This window comes from Rana temporaria, chromosome 9 (genome assembly GCF_905171775.1).
Source record: "Rana temporaria chromosome 9, aRanTem1.1, whole genome shotgun sequence".
NCBI classification, from domain to species: domain Eukaryota; kingdom Metazoa; phylum Chordata; class Amphibia; order Anura; family Ranidae; genus Rana; species Rana temporaria.
In genome coordinates, this window is record NC_053497.1 from 165,520,418 (window position 1) to 165,535,611 (window position 15,194).

Consider the following 15,194-nt stretch of genomic DNA (forward strand, 5'->3'; position numbering starts at 1 on the left):
ACCACTAGGGGGCTAGGAAGGGGTTAAGTGTGTCCTAGCGAGTGATTCTAACTGTAGGGGGGCGGGGCTTAATGTGACACGACACTGATCGCTACTCCTGATGAGAGGGAGCAGACGATCAGTGTCCTGTCACTAGGCAGAATTGGGAGAAGCCTTGTTTACACAGGCCTCTCCCCGTTCTGCAGCTCTGTGACATGATCGCAGGACACCAGGGGACATCGAGTCCGTGGGTCCCGCGGGCACAGTCACGGAGCTTGCGCCAGGGGCGCGCACGCCCGCACTGCGCGATATTCTAAGTGACGTATATAAAAACGTCACTTTGCGCATTGCCAAATGTGGGGGCGATGAGTGCTTAAAGTGGAAGTTCCACTTTTGGAAATTCCGCTTTAATTTGTGGGAACTTAAAGGGGAGGTTCCCCATAAAATAAAATTTTAACATTGCATTTCCCACATTAATGACAATTAGAATCGGCTGGTTTTATAAAAAAAAAAAAACGTCCGTAAGTACCGTTTGCTAATTGTACCGATTCTAATTGTCATTAATGCGGGAAATGCAATGTTAAAAGTTTATTTTTAGGGGAACCTCCCCTTTAAGCAGCAGAACACAATTTTATGTGTCAAGACTACTTTGGGCAATCAATGAGGTTGGTGTGAAGGAACTCTAAGCTTTCTTTTGGAGAACCCTTAAATCAGTGGGTTTAATTATTTTTCCGAACATGCTGCATTTTTTAACGACGTTTTAAACGTTGTCGTTTTTCGGGTTGTAAAAAATTATCGTGTGTGGGCTAAAACAACGTTAAAAACCTGCGCATGCTCAGAAGCAAGTTATGAGACGGGAGCGCCCGTTCTGGTAATGGAGTAAGCACATTCATCACGCTGTAACAGACAGAAAAGCGTGAATCGTCTTTTACCAACACGGAATCAGCTAAAGAAGCCCCAAGGGTGGCGTCATCCGCATGGAACTTCCCCTTTATAGTGCTGTCGTACGTGTTTTACGTCACCGCGCTTTGCTAGAGCATTTTGTTAAAAACGATGGTGTGTGGGCAACGTCGTTTTAATGATGAAGTTTGAAAAACGTCGTTTTTTCTACATGCCGAAAAACTTCGCGTTTTTTTTTCATGCCGAAAAATTATCGTGTGTACGCGGCATCAGCCTCGTGGAACAACTTTCGCTCTTCTTGTAATGTTTTCCAAAAGACTGTCTACAGGCAACTGTGAAGCATGGTGGAAGTTCTTTGCAAGTTTGGGGCTGCATTGCTGTAAATGGAGTTGAAGATTTGGTGAGGATCAATAGTGTTCTCAATGCTGAGAAATACAGGCAGATGCCTATCCATCATGCCATACCATCGCGGAGGCATGTGATTGGCTCAATTTTTTTTTGCAGCAGGACAACTACCCCAAACATAGAGCCAATGTCATTAGGAACTGTCTTCAGTGTAAAGAAGAACAAGGAGTCCTAGAAGTGATGGTTTGGCCCTGACAGAGCCCTGATCTCAGCATCATGGAGTCTGTCTGGGATTACATGAAGGGACAAGTGGCTTTGATTATGACTATGGGTGGTTATGACTAAGGCCTTATAGGCTGAAACACGTCAACTGACCTCATCGGCATTTGTTCACTGTGGCTTTTCAATAAAATGAAGACATTTTAAGAGCAATAACCGGAGTGCGGATCATTTTTCTTCTAATAACTAATATTATGGAGAACTAATAAGGTACAAAACTATCACTGGAATTCTGCTGGCGGAATTGAATCTTCTAATGGTGGAACCCTTTCAGGTTGATGGCACCATCTTACCTGTGTCATATCCCTTATCCATTCTTTCAATGAAACCACCAGCTCTAGCTTTCCTTGCTGCTTCCACCAGCTGCTTTTCAGAAGGGCTCTTAAGACCATAAGCAATGTTTTCTTTGACTGTTCCAGCAAACAGGACGGGATCTTGAGCTACCAGAGCAACCTATAAAAGATATAATTGGTTAGTAATTAAAGTGTTACTAAATCCAGCACCCTGCATTCACTATATGTGGTCTCCCACAGTACACAGAACATGCAAATGCCCATACCTCCCAACCTTTTGAGATGAGAGCGAGGGACACCTCTTACCAAATGTATGCAGGCATAGGACACACCCCCTGCCACGCCCCCTTAACCACTTAAAGTCCAGCCACCACAGTTGTACTGCAGCAGGTTGCCTCTATTACCTGAATCGCCACCATTGTAGGTCGCTTCATGTAACAGATATAGCAGGCATGTGCGTGGCCCCGGGGCCTGTGCACGGGGCCGGCGGGCGCAATGTCCGGCAGCCACCCTCGATCGCTACACACAGAGACAGAACGTGGATCTGCCAGTGTAAACACGGCAGATCCCTGTTCTGACAGGGGATGAGTGATTGTCTGTTCCTAGTGATTAGAAACAGCGATCTCTCTCCTCCTCCAGTCAGCCCAGCCCCCTAGTGTTAACCCCTTCCCTGCCAGTGACATTTACACAGTAATCAGTGCATGTTTATTACACTGATCGCGGTATAAATGTCACTGGTCCCAAAAAAGTGTCAAAAGTGTCCAATCTGTTCACCGCAATGTCGCAGTCCTGCTAAAAAAAAAATCGCAGATCAACGCTGTAACGGTCACCACCGTTTACGACCTTCCATCAACTACGACAGCTTATCTGACACTCCAACCAACAGGCAGACCTGATCCATTCCATAAGAATTCCCTCAATAACGAGACTGACAAGCTCTGTTACTGCGTCAAAATATGAACTAACTTTTAATGGTTTCTTCTCAGCTTTTTATGCAGTACAAGGCATGAAAGGAACAATCAACTCCCCACCCACACATCTCACCGTGGGGGGCTTCAATCACATTCTTTGAGCTAATTACTAAACATTCTAGACATCTCGGCGCTGGGCTATAATTATCATGACCTAATCACTGCACGTTCCTTCATTAACCGAACTCAAACAAAACACCATCACACAATGATCTCTTCTCAATCCACATTCCTAGGCAGACGTTCCGTCTCCGCACACAGCTTGACACCTATTCACACCTCTGAGCATCAATAGGCTTTAAACAGTGTTATCACACAATTAAAGGCCTTTCAAGAGCCAGGCTTATTTAACATGTTAACAGTCTTCACAGAGAGATGAGTCATAGAATATTTTTTGCAGGCTTTAAGGAATATACTGTAGATCACTGTCCACGCCAAAACAATCCAACATGTGTCCCCCATCTCCTGGCTCAATCTGTGCCCAAAAGTCACTCCTGTTACAAACGCCATTACTAGTAAAAAATATATATATATAATAATAAAAATGCCATAAATCTATCCCCTATTTTAGACAATATAACTTTTGTGCAAACCAATCAATATACACTTATTGCGATTTTTGTTTTTTACCAAAAATATGTAGAAGAATACATATCGGCCTAAACTGAGGAAGAAATGTGTTTCTTCATATATTTTTGGGGGGTATTTATTATCGCAAACAGCCTGATCATTAAGGGGGCAAATCCTTCTGGTCCTTAAGTGGTTAAAGGAGATTTAAAAAAAAAAAAAGATTTTGAACTTCCGCTTTTCTGATGCACCTTTGGGACGCTAATGAGGAGAGTGACAGGGTCTGCATCCCTTTAGACATGATTTCCCTTTAAGAGTATCACACAAAAATTACATTTGTGTTGCAGGGAATGCTCATAATCTGATATGTATCTTAGTGCAGACTTCTGGGAAAATCAGTGAGCCAATCACATGAGCAGGAAATCACATATCTGGATGGAGTTCAGTACACCATCTGTGCACAGAACACTTCCAGGTAAGCCATATTGCATTTATATGTACCGTATTTGCCGGTGTATAATACGACTGGGCGTATAAGACGACCCCCCTAATTTTCCAGGAAAAATTTGGGCTTTGGGATATACTCGCCATATAAGACTACCCCCTTCTTACTGTCTTTTTGGAAGCTGAGAGGTAGCCAGAACAACCGCTGACAGAAACAGGCTTTTTTCAAATCTCAATGTGCCATTACATTACATGCCTCACTGTGCCATTACATTACATGCCCCCACTGTGCCATGACTTGCCCCCACTGTGCCATCACTTGCACCCACTGTGCCATCACTTGCCTACACTGTGCCATCACTTGCCTACACTGTGCCATCACTTGCCCCCACTGTGCCATCACTTGCCTACACTGTGCCATCACTTGCCCCCACTGTGCCATCACTTGTCTACACTGTGCCATCATTTGCCCCCACTGTGCCATCACTTGCCTACACTGTGCCATGTCTTGCCCCCACTGTGCCATCACTTGCCCCCACTGTGCCATCACTTGCCTACACTGTGCCATCACTTGCCTACACTGTGCCATCACTTGCCCCCACTGTGCCATCACTTGCCTACACTGTGCCATCACTTGCCTACACTGTGCCATCACTTGCCCCCACTGTGCCATCACTTGCCCCCATTGTGCCATCACTTGCCTACACTGTGCCATCACTTGCCCCCACTGTGCCATCACTTGCCCCCACTGTGCCAACAGTGCCATCACTCACGTTTTGCTGATTTGTTTCCAGGCCGGTGACAGTCTCCGTCTGCTGCGAGCATCCATGATTTGAAAGCCGCTCCTTCTTCTCAGCGTGTCCTGTGATAGGCGGAACACAAATTTTCCCAGCGGCGCCTCTGTTCTGTGTTCCGCCTATCACGGACGTCCTCTCGTCCAAGGATGAGAAGGCATCTGTGATAGGAGAAACACAGAACAGAGGCGCTGCTGGGAAGATTTGTGTTCCGCCTATCACAGGACACGCTGAGAAGAAGGAGCGGCTTTTAAATCATTGACGCTCGCAGCACGGAGACTGTCACCGGTGTAAAAGACGACCCCCGACTTTGGATGCATTTTTTTGCATCCAAAAAGTCGTCTTATACGCCGGAAAATACAGTATATATATATATGGCACAGGCATGAGCTTGTAGGACATGATCAATGCTAGCAGCTGTCCTCGTGCTAGTTTTTTTTCCCATGAAAGTGGAGCTACCCTTTAAACACTGCTCGGAGTAGGATATACTTTTCAGCTTCTTTTGTGAAAACTGTTACCCCAGATGTTAAGTCTCTGAAGCACAGAGGGGTTACAAGGAAGTACAGACAGTTCTTATTTAACCGATTAAGCCCTGGACCATTTTGGTGGCCAAAGACCAGGCCACTTTTTGCGATTCGGCACTGCGTCGCTTTAACTGACAATTGCGCGGTCGTGTGACGTGGCTCCCAAACAAAATTGGCGTCCTTTTTTTCCCACAAATAGAGCTTTCTTTTGGTGGTATTTGATCACCTCTGCGGGTTTTTATTTTTTGCGCTATAAATGAAAAAAAGACCGACAATTTTGAAAAAAACTACTTTTTGCTATAATAAATATCCCCCAAAAATATAAAAAACATATTTTTCCACAGTTTAAGCCGATATGTATTCTTCTACATATTTGTGGTAAAAAAAATCGCAATAAGCATTTATTGATTGGTTTGCACAAAAGTTACTGGGGGTAGATTCACGTTGGGCCGCGCAATGATACGGCGGCGCAGCGTATCGTCTTTACACTACGCCGCCGTAACTTACAGGAGCAAGTGCTGTATTCACAAAGCACTTGCTCCGTAAGTTGCGGCGGCGTATCGTAAAAGGGGCCGGCGTAAGCGCGCGTAATTCAAATGATCCGGTAGGGGGCGTGGATCATTTAAATTAGGCGCGTTCCCGCGCCAAACGTACTGCGCATGCGCCGTCCCTAAAATTTCCCAACGTGCATTGCGGTAAATGACGTCGCAAGGACGTCATTGGTTTCAACATGAACGTCAATGGCGTCCAGCGCCATTCACGGACGACTTACGCAAACGACGTAAAATTTTCAGATCGCGACGCGGGAACGACGTCCATACTTAACATTGGCTGCGCCTCCTAATAGCAGGAGCAACATTACGACGAAAATGACTTACACAAATGGCGTAAAAAACTACCGCCGGGCGCACGTACGTTTGTGAATCGGCGTAAGTATGTAATTTGCATACTCTACGCTGACAACTACGGGAGCGCCACCTAGCGGCCAGCGTGAGAATGCACCCTAAGATACGACGGCGTAAGAGACTTATGCCAGTCGTATCTTAGGCTAATGTCGGCGTATCTAGCTTTCTGAATACAGAAAGTAGTTGTTCTGTGAATCTACCCCCACAGCCTCTAGAAAATAGGGGACTGTTTTCTGTCATTTTTATTAATATATATTTTTTTACTAGTTATGGCAGCAATCAGCGATTTTTATCGGGACTGCGACATTATGGCGGACACATCGGACACTGTTGACACCATTTTGGGACCATTTTTACAGCGATCAGTGCTATAAAATGCACTGATTACTGTAAAAATTACACTGGCAGTGAATGGGTTAACCACTAGGCGCTGCAGGGGTTAAGTGTTCCCTAGGAAGTGATTCTTACTGTTAGGGGGCGTGGCTACACGCAACATGTCACTGATGACCGTTCCCGATCACTCATCGGTCATCAGTGACCGTTTCACTATGCAGAATAGGGAAATGCCTTGTTTACAAAGGCATTCCCTTGTTCTGCACTTGCCGACCGCAATCGCAGGACTCCCGGGAACATCGAGTTACCGAGACTCGCGGCCGCACTCATGAGGCACGCGCTGGGCGGCAGATTTAAAGGGACATACCTGTATGCCAATCTGCCTGCCATTCTGTCGACGTAAATAGTCGTACGGCGGTCGGCAAGTGGTTAAACTGAGGTTAGTAAATCTAAAGCCCCTTTCACACTTTGTACGACCTGAAAGTCGTGTGACTTGGACGTGACTTGAAGCAATGCCCATGTAATCTTGAAGTCTATGGATCTCAAGTCACATCAAAGTCAGACCAAAGTAGTGCAGGGACTACTTTGTAGTCGCACAGATATGAACGACACTGATTTGAAAAAATGGGGTATGACTTGTCATGCGACTTTGCAGTCCTAAGTCGCAGGACAAGTCGCACAAGTGAAAGGAGCCTAAGGGCTTATTGAGACAGCTGCTGAAACCTGCCCTTCGCACTGAGCTGCTTTTTGCTACATGTGCGTCCAGCTTGGAGCTGCATGCGGGCAGTCCATAGACGTGGGTGCAGAATCATGGGCTGCCCAGGCACAAATAGCTGGATTCAGGTAGATGGGCACATCTTTCAGGCGGCGTAGCGTATCGTATTTACGCTACGCCGCCTAAAGTCAAAGAGGCAAGTGCTGTATTCACAAAGCACTTGCCTCCTAAGTTACGGCGGCGTAGCATAAATGGGGCCGGCGTAAGCGCGCCTAATTCAAATGAGGATGAGGGGGGGGTGTTTTATGTAAATGATTGGTGACCCGACGTGATTGACGTTTTTTACGAACGGCGCATGCGCCGTCCGTGTACATATCCCAGTGTGCATTGCTCCAAAGTACGCCGCAAGGACGTATTGGTTTCGACGTGAACGTAAATTACGTCTAGCCCCATTCACAGACGACTTACGCAAACAACGTAAAGTTTTCAAATTTCGACGCGGGAACGACGGCCATACTTAACATTGGCTAGGCCACCTAGGGGGCAGCTTTATCTTTACGCCGGCGTACTTCTTACGGAAACGTTTTTTCTTTACTGCGACGGGCACACGTATGTTCGTGAATCAGCGTATCTAGTCATTTGCATATTCTACGCCAAACTCAACGGAAGCGCCACCTAGCGGCCAGCGTAAATATGCACCCTAAGATACGACGGCGTAGGAGACTTACGCCGCTCGTATCTTAGCCTAATTTAAGCGTATCTGGTTTCCAGAATACGCTTAAATTTACGACGGCGTAGATTCAGAGTTACGACGGCGTATCTACTGATTCGCCGGCGTAACCCTACATGAATCTAGCTAAAAATCCGACAAGGAGCAGGGGCATGGATCCGATTGCAGACTTTATGGTGGAGATTTACTAAATCTGGAGCACACAAAACCTGGTTCAGCTGTGCATAGTAACCAATCAGCTTCTAACTTCAGTTTTTTCATTTAAGCTTTGACAATAAAACCTGGAAGCTGATTGGTTTCTATGCAGAGCTGCACCAAATTCTGTGTGCACCAGTTTTAATAAATCTCCCCCGGCGCATATTTAGGAAATTACAATTATTTATTAAATAAGGTGGTTTGCTTTTAATAAATAAGTCATTAGAACAAGATTACCTTATTGTGGAGGAACTGGTGCTTATATTCGGCCAGTGGTATTCCGTCAAGTAAGATTTCTCCACTCTGAGGCTCGTAGAATCTCTCCAGCAGCGCCACACATGTCGTCTTCCCACCACCAGAGGGCCCCACTATAGCCGTGACAGTGCCAGGCTTAAGAGTGAATGACACATCCTGAAGGGTACAAAATTCTAAATAAGCGCACCACAACGTATGGAGGAAGCCACGGGCTAAAAACAAATTAGAGGTGCATTTATCAAAAACATTTGCATAGCTGCTCATTCATCAAAACTGCGTGTAAGTTTGTTCTGTGCGAATAAGTCAAATTCGACTGTTCTCTGCAATTTGTTACGTGGTATGGCCACTAGATGGCACTGACTATCATAGGAAAAAAGTATGCCTCTTAGAGCCATCTAGTGGCCAAAGTTCTGTATTTTCCCCATTCACACATTCCAACAAAATAGAACGTATCCAGAGCATTCAGTTTTGCCCCATTCGTACAGAACAAATTTAAATGCAGTTTCAATGGATGGACAGCTATGTGAATTTTTTTTTTTTTTAAGAAAAAACACCCTTAGGGCCAGATTCACAAATGAGATACGACGGCGTTTCTCCTGATACGCCGTCGTATCTCTGTTTCTATCTATGCGGCTGATTCATAGAATCAGTTACGCATAGATATCCCTAAGATCCGACAGGTGTAATTGTTTTACACTGTCGGATCTTAGGATGCAGTACGGCGGCCGCCGCTGGGGGGAGTTTGCGTCGTAAACCAGTGTCGGGTATGCAAATTAGGAGTTACGGCGGATCCACAACGGTTTTTCGCGTTCGCTACGTCACCGCTAGTCTAGTTTCCCGTCGCAAAGTTACACTTTTTTTTTTGGTGCCTTAACTTTAGTCAGCAAGTGTATTGCTGTCTAAAGTATGGCCGTCGTTCCCGCGTCGAAATTTAAAAATCAACGTCGTTTGCGTAAGCCGTCCGGGAATACGGAAGTACGCTACGCGCGGCGCCTTTCAAAAAAATGACGTCACGGCGCGCAAAGCACGGCGGGATTTAGGAAACGGAGCATGCGCAGTAGGTCCGGCGCGGGAGCGTGCCTAATTTAAATGGCACACGCCCATTTGAATTGGCCCGCCTTGCGCCGGAGGCCGCGGGCGTAGTTTTCATCGCAAGTGCTTGGTGAATCAGGCACTTGCGATGAAAAATTGCAGGATACGTTACGCCGCCGCGATTCTACGTGAATCTGGCCCTTAGTGCTTACAAAAAAACATATTCAAGAAAAAAAATATACAAACTGCTGGAGAATCTGATCGTCACATAAAGTAACTGAACCTCTGATTGCATATGGCCAGTGTACGGGCTTGTGTACATGGCCTTTTTTGTAACTCAAAAGCATCCTGAAGGAAACGTATCAAAAACGTGGAGGTTGCCACTGCTGAGCTCTCCTAAAAAATGCTAATTTCCTAGCTGCCATGATGACCCTCTTGCTTCAGTACTTTGAATTCCTGACGACAGACAAGTATGCAGATCAGGATTTCTGACATTTTTTTGACATTCTTGATCTCCATACTTATCGGAGCCAAATAAACTTTTGAAGCCACTAGATCAGGGGACTCCAAATTTTGAAAACAAAGGGCCAGTTTACTGCCCTTGAAACTTTAGGGGGACCGGACTGTGACCAGTGGGAGAAGAAAATGTCCTGGCATCGGTAGGAGTAAACCATGCCATAGGCTTGGTGGTCAGTGGGAGTAAAAAAATGACATCATTGGTGTCAGTTGGAAAAATAATGTCCCATACTTGGTGTCAATGGGAGAATTACTTTCCCATCTCTGGTGTCAGTGGGAGGAATAGTGCCCCATCTTTGGTGTCAGTGGCAGGAATAGTGTCCCATAATTGGTGTCAGTGGGAGGAACAGTGCCCTATCATTGGTGTCAGTGGCAAGAATAGTGCTCTATCTTTGGTGACAGGGGGAGGAATATTCCCCCATAGTTGGTTTCAGTGGCAGGAATAGTGCCCAATCGTTGGTGTCAGAGGGAGGCAGTGGTGGCTGGTAATGACTTTTTTGGGGGGGGGGGGGCGCAAACCCCTCCAAGTCCTTACCTGCCCATCCTCGACTGTCATGGCTCCCAATACCCAGGAGGTTGCAAAACCGGAAGTGACGTTAGCGAATTCTGATTTGCTATATTCAAAAGTTTGAGGGTTTGGGGCACAGTGCTCTGCGCCCAGAGCACAATGTTAAACAATCCAATTAGAGCCTCAGGCTCTGATCACGTGCTTGTGTAACATTGATGGACCTAATAGACTTCTATTAGTCTGGTGCCCCACAGTGCACTTGCACACACATGATATGACAAAAATTTTTTAACTTTAAGATGATAAAAAATGTTAGTCAAATTATATATATTTTTTTAAATAAATCATTCTTTTAATCACTTTCCTATTGGTCATAGCCTTTGTGGACTGGCCGCCACTGGTGGGAGGAATAGCGTCCCATTATTTGTGTCAGTTGGAAGGATAAAGACCCAAGCTTGGTGTCAATGGGAGAATTAGTTCCCCATCTCTGATATCAGTTGGAGGAATAATGCCCCATCATTGGTATCAGTGGGAGGAATAGTGCCCTGTGATTGGTGTCAGTGGGAGGAATAGTGCCCCATGATTGGTGTCAGTGGAAGGAATAGTTTTTCTTCATGAAAAAAGTAGTGACCCAAGGGTCGGATAAAGGCTCCATCCCGTGAGCTGCAGTTTGGAGACCATTGCACTAAATAAAATAAAAAAACAGCTAGGCAATTGGTATTTGCAGGTATACACAAGCACATGCTCACCTTCAGGGCAGGAGTCTCGGGACGGGAAGGGTAAGAAAATGTTACATTCTTGAACTCGAACACTCCGCGTACATTTTCAGGACACAGAATTCCAGATGTGGAGACCTTAGGCTGCTGATCCAAGTACTGGAATACTTTGGCGGAGGCTCCGGCAGAATGAGTGATCTCACTGAGCATGTGAAATACAGACTGACAATGAGAGAGAGAAGAGAAGTTTAGTGAGGACAGTATATTTCTATACATTAGGCAAAAATACAATAAGATATACTGGTATTGGACCAGCTTAACCATTTGCCAACCAGGCTTTTTCTGGCACTTTTTGTTTACAAGTTTAAATCAGTATTTTTTGCAGAAAAAATTACTTATAAGCCCCAAACATTGTTATTTTTTTAGCAAAGGCCCTAGGGAATAAAATGGCGATCGTTGCAATTTTTTATGTCGCACTATATTTGCGCAGCGGTTTTGCAAATGCAATATTTGTGCAAAGAATGCGCTTTAATTAATAAAAAAAACTACACAACACAGTAGTTACCCCAATTTTTTGTATAATGTGAAAGATGATGTTATGCTGAGTAAATAGATACCTAAAATGTCACGCTTTTAAAATTGTGCACGCTCGTGGAATGGTAATAAATAGGGATGAGCTTCGAGTTCGAGACGAACTCATGTTCGACTCGAACATTGCCTGTTCCCCTGTTCGGCGAACAACGAACAATTAGGGGTGTTCGCGGCAAATACGAAAAGCCGCGGAACACCCTGTTAAAGTCTATGGGAGAAATCTAAAGTGTTAATTTTAAAGGCTAATATGCAATTTATTGTCCTAAAAAGTGTTTGGGGACCTGGGTCCTGTCCCAGGAAACATGTATCAATGCAAAAAAAAGTTTTAAAAACGGCCATTTTTTCAGGAGCAGAGAATTTAATAATGCTAAAAGTGAAACAATAAAAGTGTAATATTACTTTAAATTTCGTACCTAGGGGGGGTGTAAAGTCAGCATGTGAAAAACATAGAACATAGAAAACATAGAACTGTCCCTGCACAAAGTGTCATTTCTGAAATAAAAAAAGGCATTTAAAACCGGCTTTGCGGCTCTAATGAATTGTCGGCTCTGGCAATTACAGAGATGATTCATTCATAAAAAAAAAAAAAAAAAAGCTGGGGGTCCCCCCAAATTCCATTAACGGGCCCTTCAGGTCTGATATGGATATTAAGGGGAACCCCGCCGTCAATTTAAAAAAAAATTACGTGGGGTTCCCCCCAAATATCCATACCAGACCCTTCAGGTCTGGTGTGGATTTTAAGGGGAACTCCACCCCAAATTTAAAAAAAAAATGGCGTGGAGTTCCCCCAAAAATCCACACCAGACCCTTATCCGAGCACGTTAACCTGGCTGGCCGCAGAAAAGAGGGGGGGACAGAGTGCGGCCCCCCCCCTCTCCTGAACCGCACCAGGCCACATGCCCTCAACATGGGGAGGATGTCCCCATCATCCTTAACTTGCATATTAGCCTTTAAAATTAACACTTTAGATTTCAAATGTTCGAGTCCCATAGACTTTAACGGAGTTCTAAAGTTCACACGAACATTTGGTGTGTTCGCAAGTTCTGATGCGAACTGAACAGGGGGGTGTTCGGCTCATCCTTAGTAATAAACTACTGTACTTAAAAATCTCCATAGGCAACCCTTTAAATGCCTTTGCAGGTTACCTGTTTAGAGTTACAGAGGAGGTCTAGCGCTATTGCTCTCGCTCTAACGTTCTCAGAAATGCCTCATATGTGTGGTTTAAATACCGTTTACATATGCGTGCATGACTTAGGCCCCTTTCACACGGTCGGACCATTCAGGTCTGTATGTCAGTTTTTTCGGCGGACCTGAACGGCCGCTCCTTACAGGTCTATGGAGCATCAGATGTCAGCGGTGACATGTCCGCTGACATCCGATCCGCTAAAATCAGACGGCAGACGGATGGCGATATGTTGCCATCCGTCCATCGCGGATTGGGTGAGATCTGATGAAACCGGACATGCTGTCCATTTTCGTCCGATCTCTCCATAGGAGACAGTGGCACTCGACAAGCCCCCCCCCCCCCCCCGCTCAGTGAGCAGAGAGGGACCTGTCATTCGCCGGCTCAGCGGAGATCAACGGAGAGATCTCCCGCTGAGCTGGTGGATCACTGCAAGAGGATCCGCCCCGTGTGGCAGTAGTGTATTAAGGTTTTGTGCTGCCCCTAGGCCTGACTAAACTCATGCACCCTCGGGCCTGGGGGGTAGTATTGGATTTGCATAGATTTCCTCTCACTTCCTGTTTGGCTATGGGGCAGGAAGTGAAGGGAAATCTTTGCAATGGGACAGGGATGTTAAAAAATAAACTGACAGGGGCTATAACCCTCCCCTAAAGTGTTGTCTATAGTTCTACTTTAAGCACAAATTTCTGATAATTTTATGGAGAGGAATAAGAAGATATAACCATGCCAATGGTGCAGCAGAAAACATATAGCACAGTGAGGAAGGTTTGTGGTCCAGGATGATAGGACAGTCAAAATTAGAAGCAGTGCCCCCCCCCCCCCCCCCCACAGTTGCGGAATGCCTGCCGGTTGCCCGCATACCGGGAGCAGTGTGGCAGCTTTATGGGGGCGCCAGACTAATTTGCTTCTCAGCCCAATCCACCCCATAAGACTAGCACTACACTAAGGCCCCATGCACACGAGACGCTGGTAAACGCGTGTTCAGAGGCATTTGGACAGCTTTTTCAACTGCCCCTGAACACATTCAATGTTATTCTATGTGTCCATGCACACAGTCACGTTTTTCAGCGTTTTTCGGCAGTTGCGTTTATCCTCGTTTTTTCAGAAGCAAAAAAATGGGTTCAGACGCAAAAGTTTCCACGTTTCAGACGCAAAACGCGGCAAAACGCCTCTAAACGCGGCAAAACGCGGTACCGGCATTTGCCGCGATTTCGTTTATAGGCTTTTTTAAAGGTGACCTATTTTTTTACATTAGAAATCTCAAAAATGATGGCAAGTGATAAAAAAACTTTAAAAAAACATAAAAAACTGTAACTGCTTGCATTGCATTGTGGACAATTCACAACTTGTGGCAGGTGACGTGGCAAGGTGACGTGGCAGGTGATTGTGGCCAGGTGACGTGGTCAGGTGAAATGGCCAGAGACTCAGCTGTATGGGATTCTCCCTCCTGATTGGCTGAGACAGCAGTAAAGCGCCATTGGCTCCCACTGCTGTCTTGGTTTCAGCTCATTACGTGATACAATCCGGAATCTCCATCTTTCTCAACTAAAGACTTATGGATTTTAGTTATTACGATATGCTGAACTCGGAAACTATGCAATTTTCTTATTTTATCCCTTTGTCTGGATTTTATTTTATTTACACCATATATGATATAACCATCTCATTCTTCACCTAATATGTCTGATTGAATTTCTCTTAATACATTCTTTTGTAATGGGAAACAAAAAAAAAATTGCCTTTAACTACTTGCCGACCTGCCACCATCATTTTACGGCGGCAGGTTGGCTCCCCTGCGCGAGAGCCCGTAGCTCTACGTCGGCTGTCGCACAGGCCACTAGGGGCGCGTGCCGCCATTACTAGTAGAAAAAAAATATTAATAAAAATGCCATAAAAATATCCCCTATTTTGTAAACGATATAACTTTTGCGCAAACCAATCAATAAACGCTTATTGCGATTTTTTAACGAAAAATATGTAAAATAATACGTATCGGCCTAAACTGAGGAAATTTTTTTTATATATATATTTTTGGGGGATATTTATTATAGCAAAAAGTATAAAATATAATTTTTTAAAAAAAATTGTCGCTCTATTTTTGTTTATAGCGCAAAAACTAAAAACTGCAGAGGTGATCAAATACCACCAAAATAAATCTCTATTTGTGGGGAAAAAAGGACGCCAATTTTGTTTGGGAGCCACGTCGCACGACTGCGCAATTGTCAGTTAAAACAACGCAGTGCCGAATTGCAAAAAGTGCTCTGGTCTTTGACCAGCAATATGGTCCGGGGGTTAAGTGGTTAATATCACTTGAAGCATAGTAAACTGTGATTGATATGCATCAGTTTGTGAATGAACAGGAAGACACTTAACTCAGAACACTTCCTATTCATGATCAGTACAGCTGAAAGGGGTTGTA

General features: G+C 45.0%; 1 protein-coding gene across 1 annotated transcript in view; it reads right to left on the reverse strand.

Moving 5' to 3' along the window:
* Window positions 1-15,194, reverse strand: part of TAP2 (transporter 2, ATP binding cassette subfamily B member) — a 79,017-nt gene that overhangs the window by 2,946 nt on the left and 60,877 nt on the right. The window contains exons 8-10 of the mRNA XM_040324914.1: window positions 11,035-11,223; window positions 8,212-8,385; window positions 1,797-1,956 (exon numbers count right to left, since the gene is read on the reverse strand). Of these exons, the coding sequence (XP_040180848.1) occupies window positions 1,797-1,956; window positions 8,212-8,385; window positions 11,035-11,223 (523 nt within the window). The remainder of the gene's footprint in view (window positions 1-1,796; window positions 1,957-8,211; window positions 8,386-11,034; window positions 11,224-15,194) is intronic.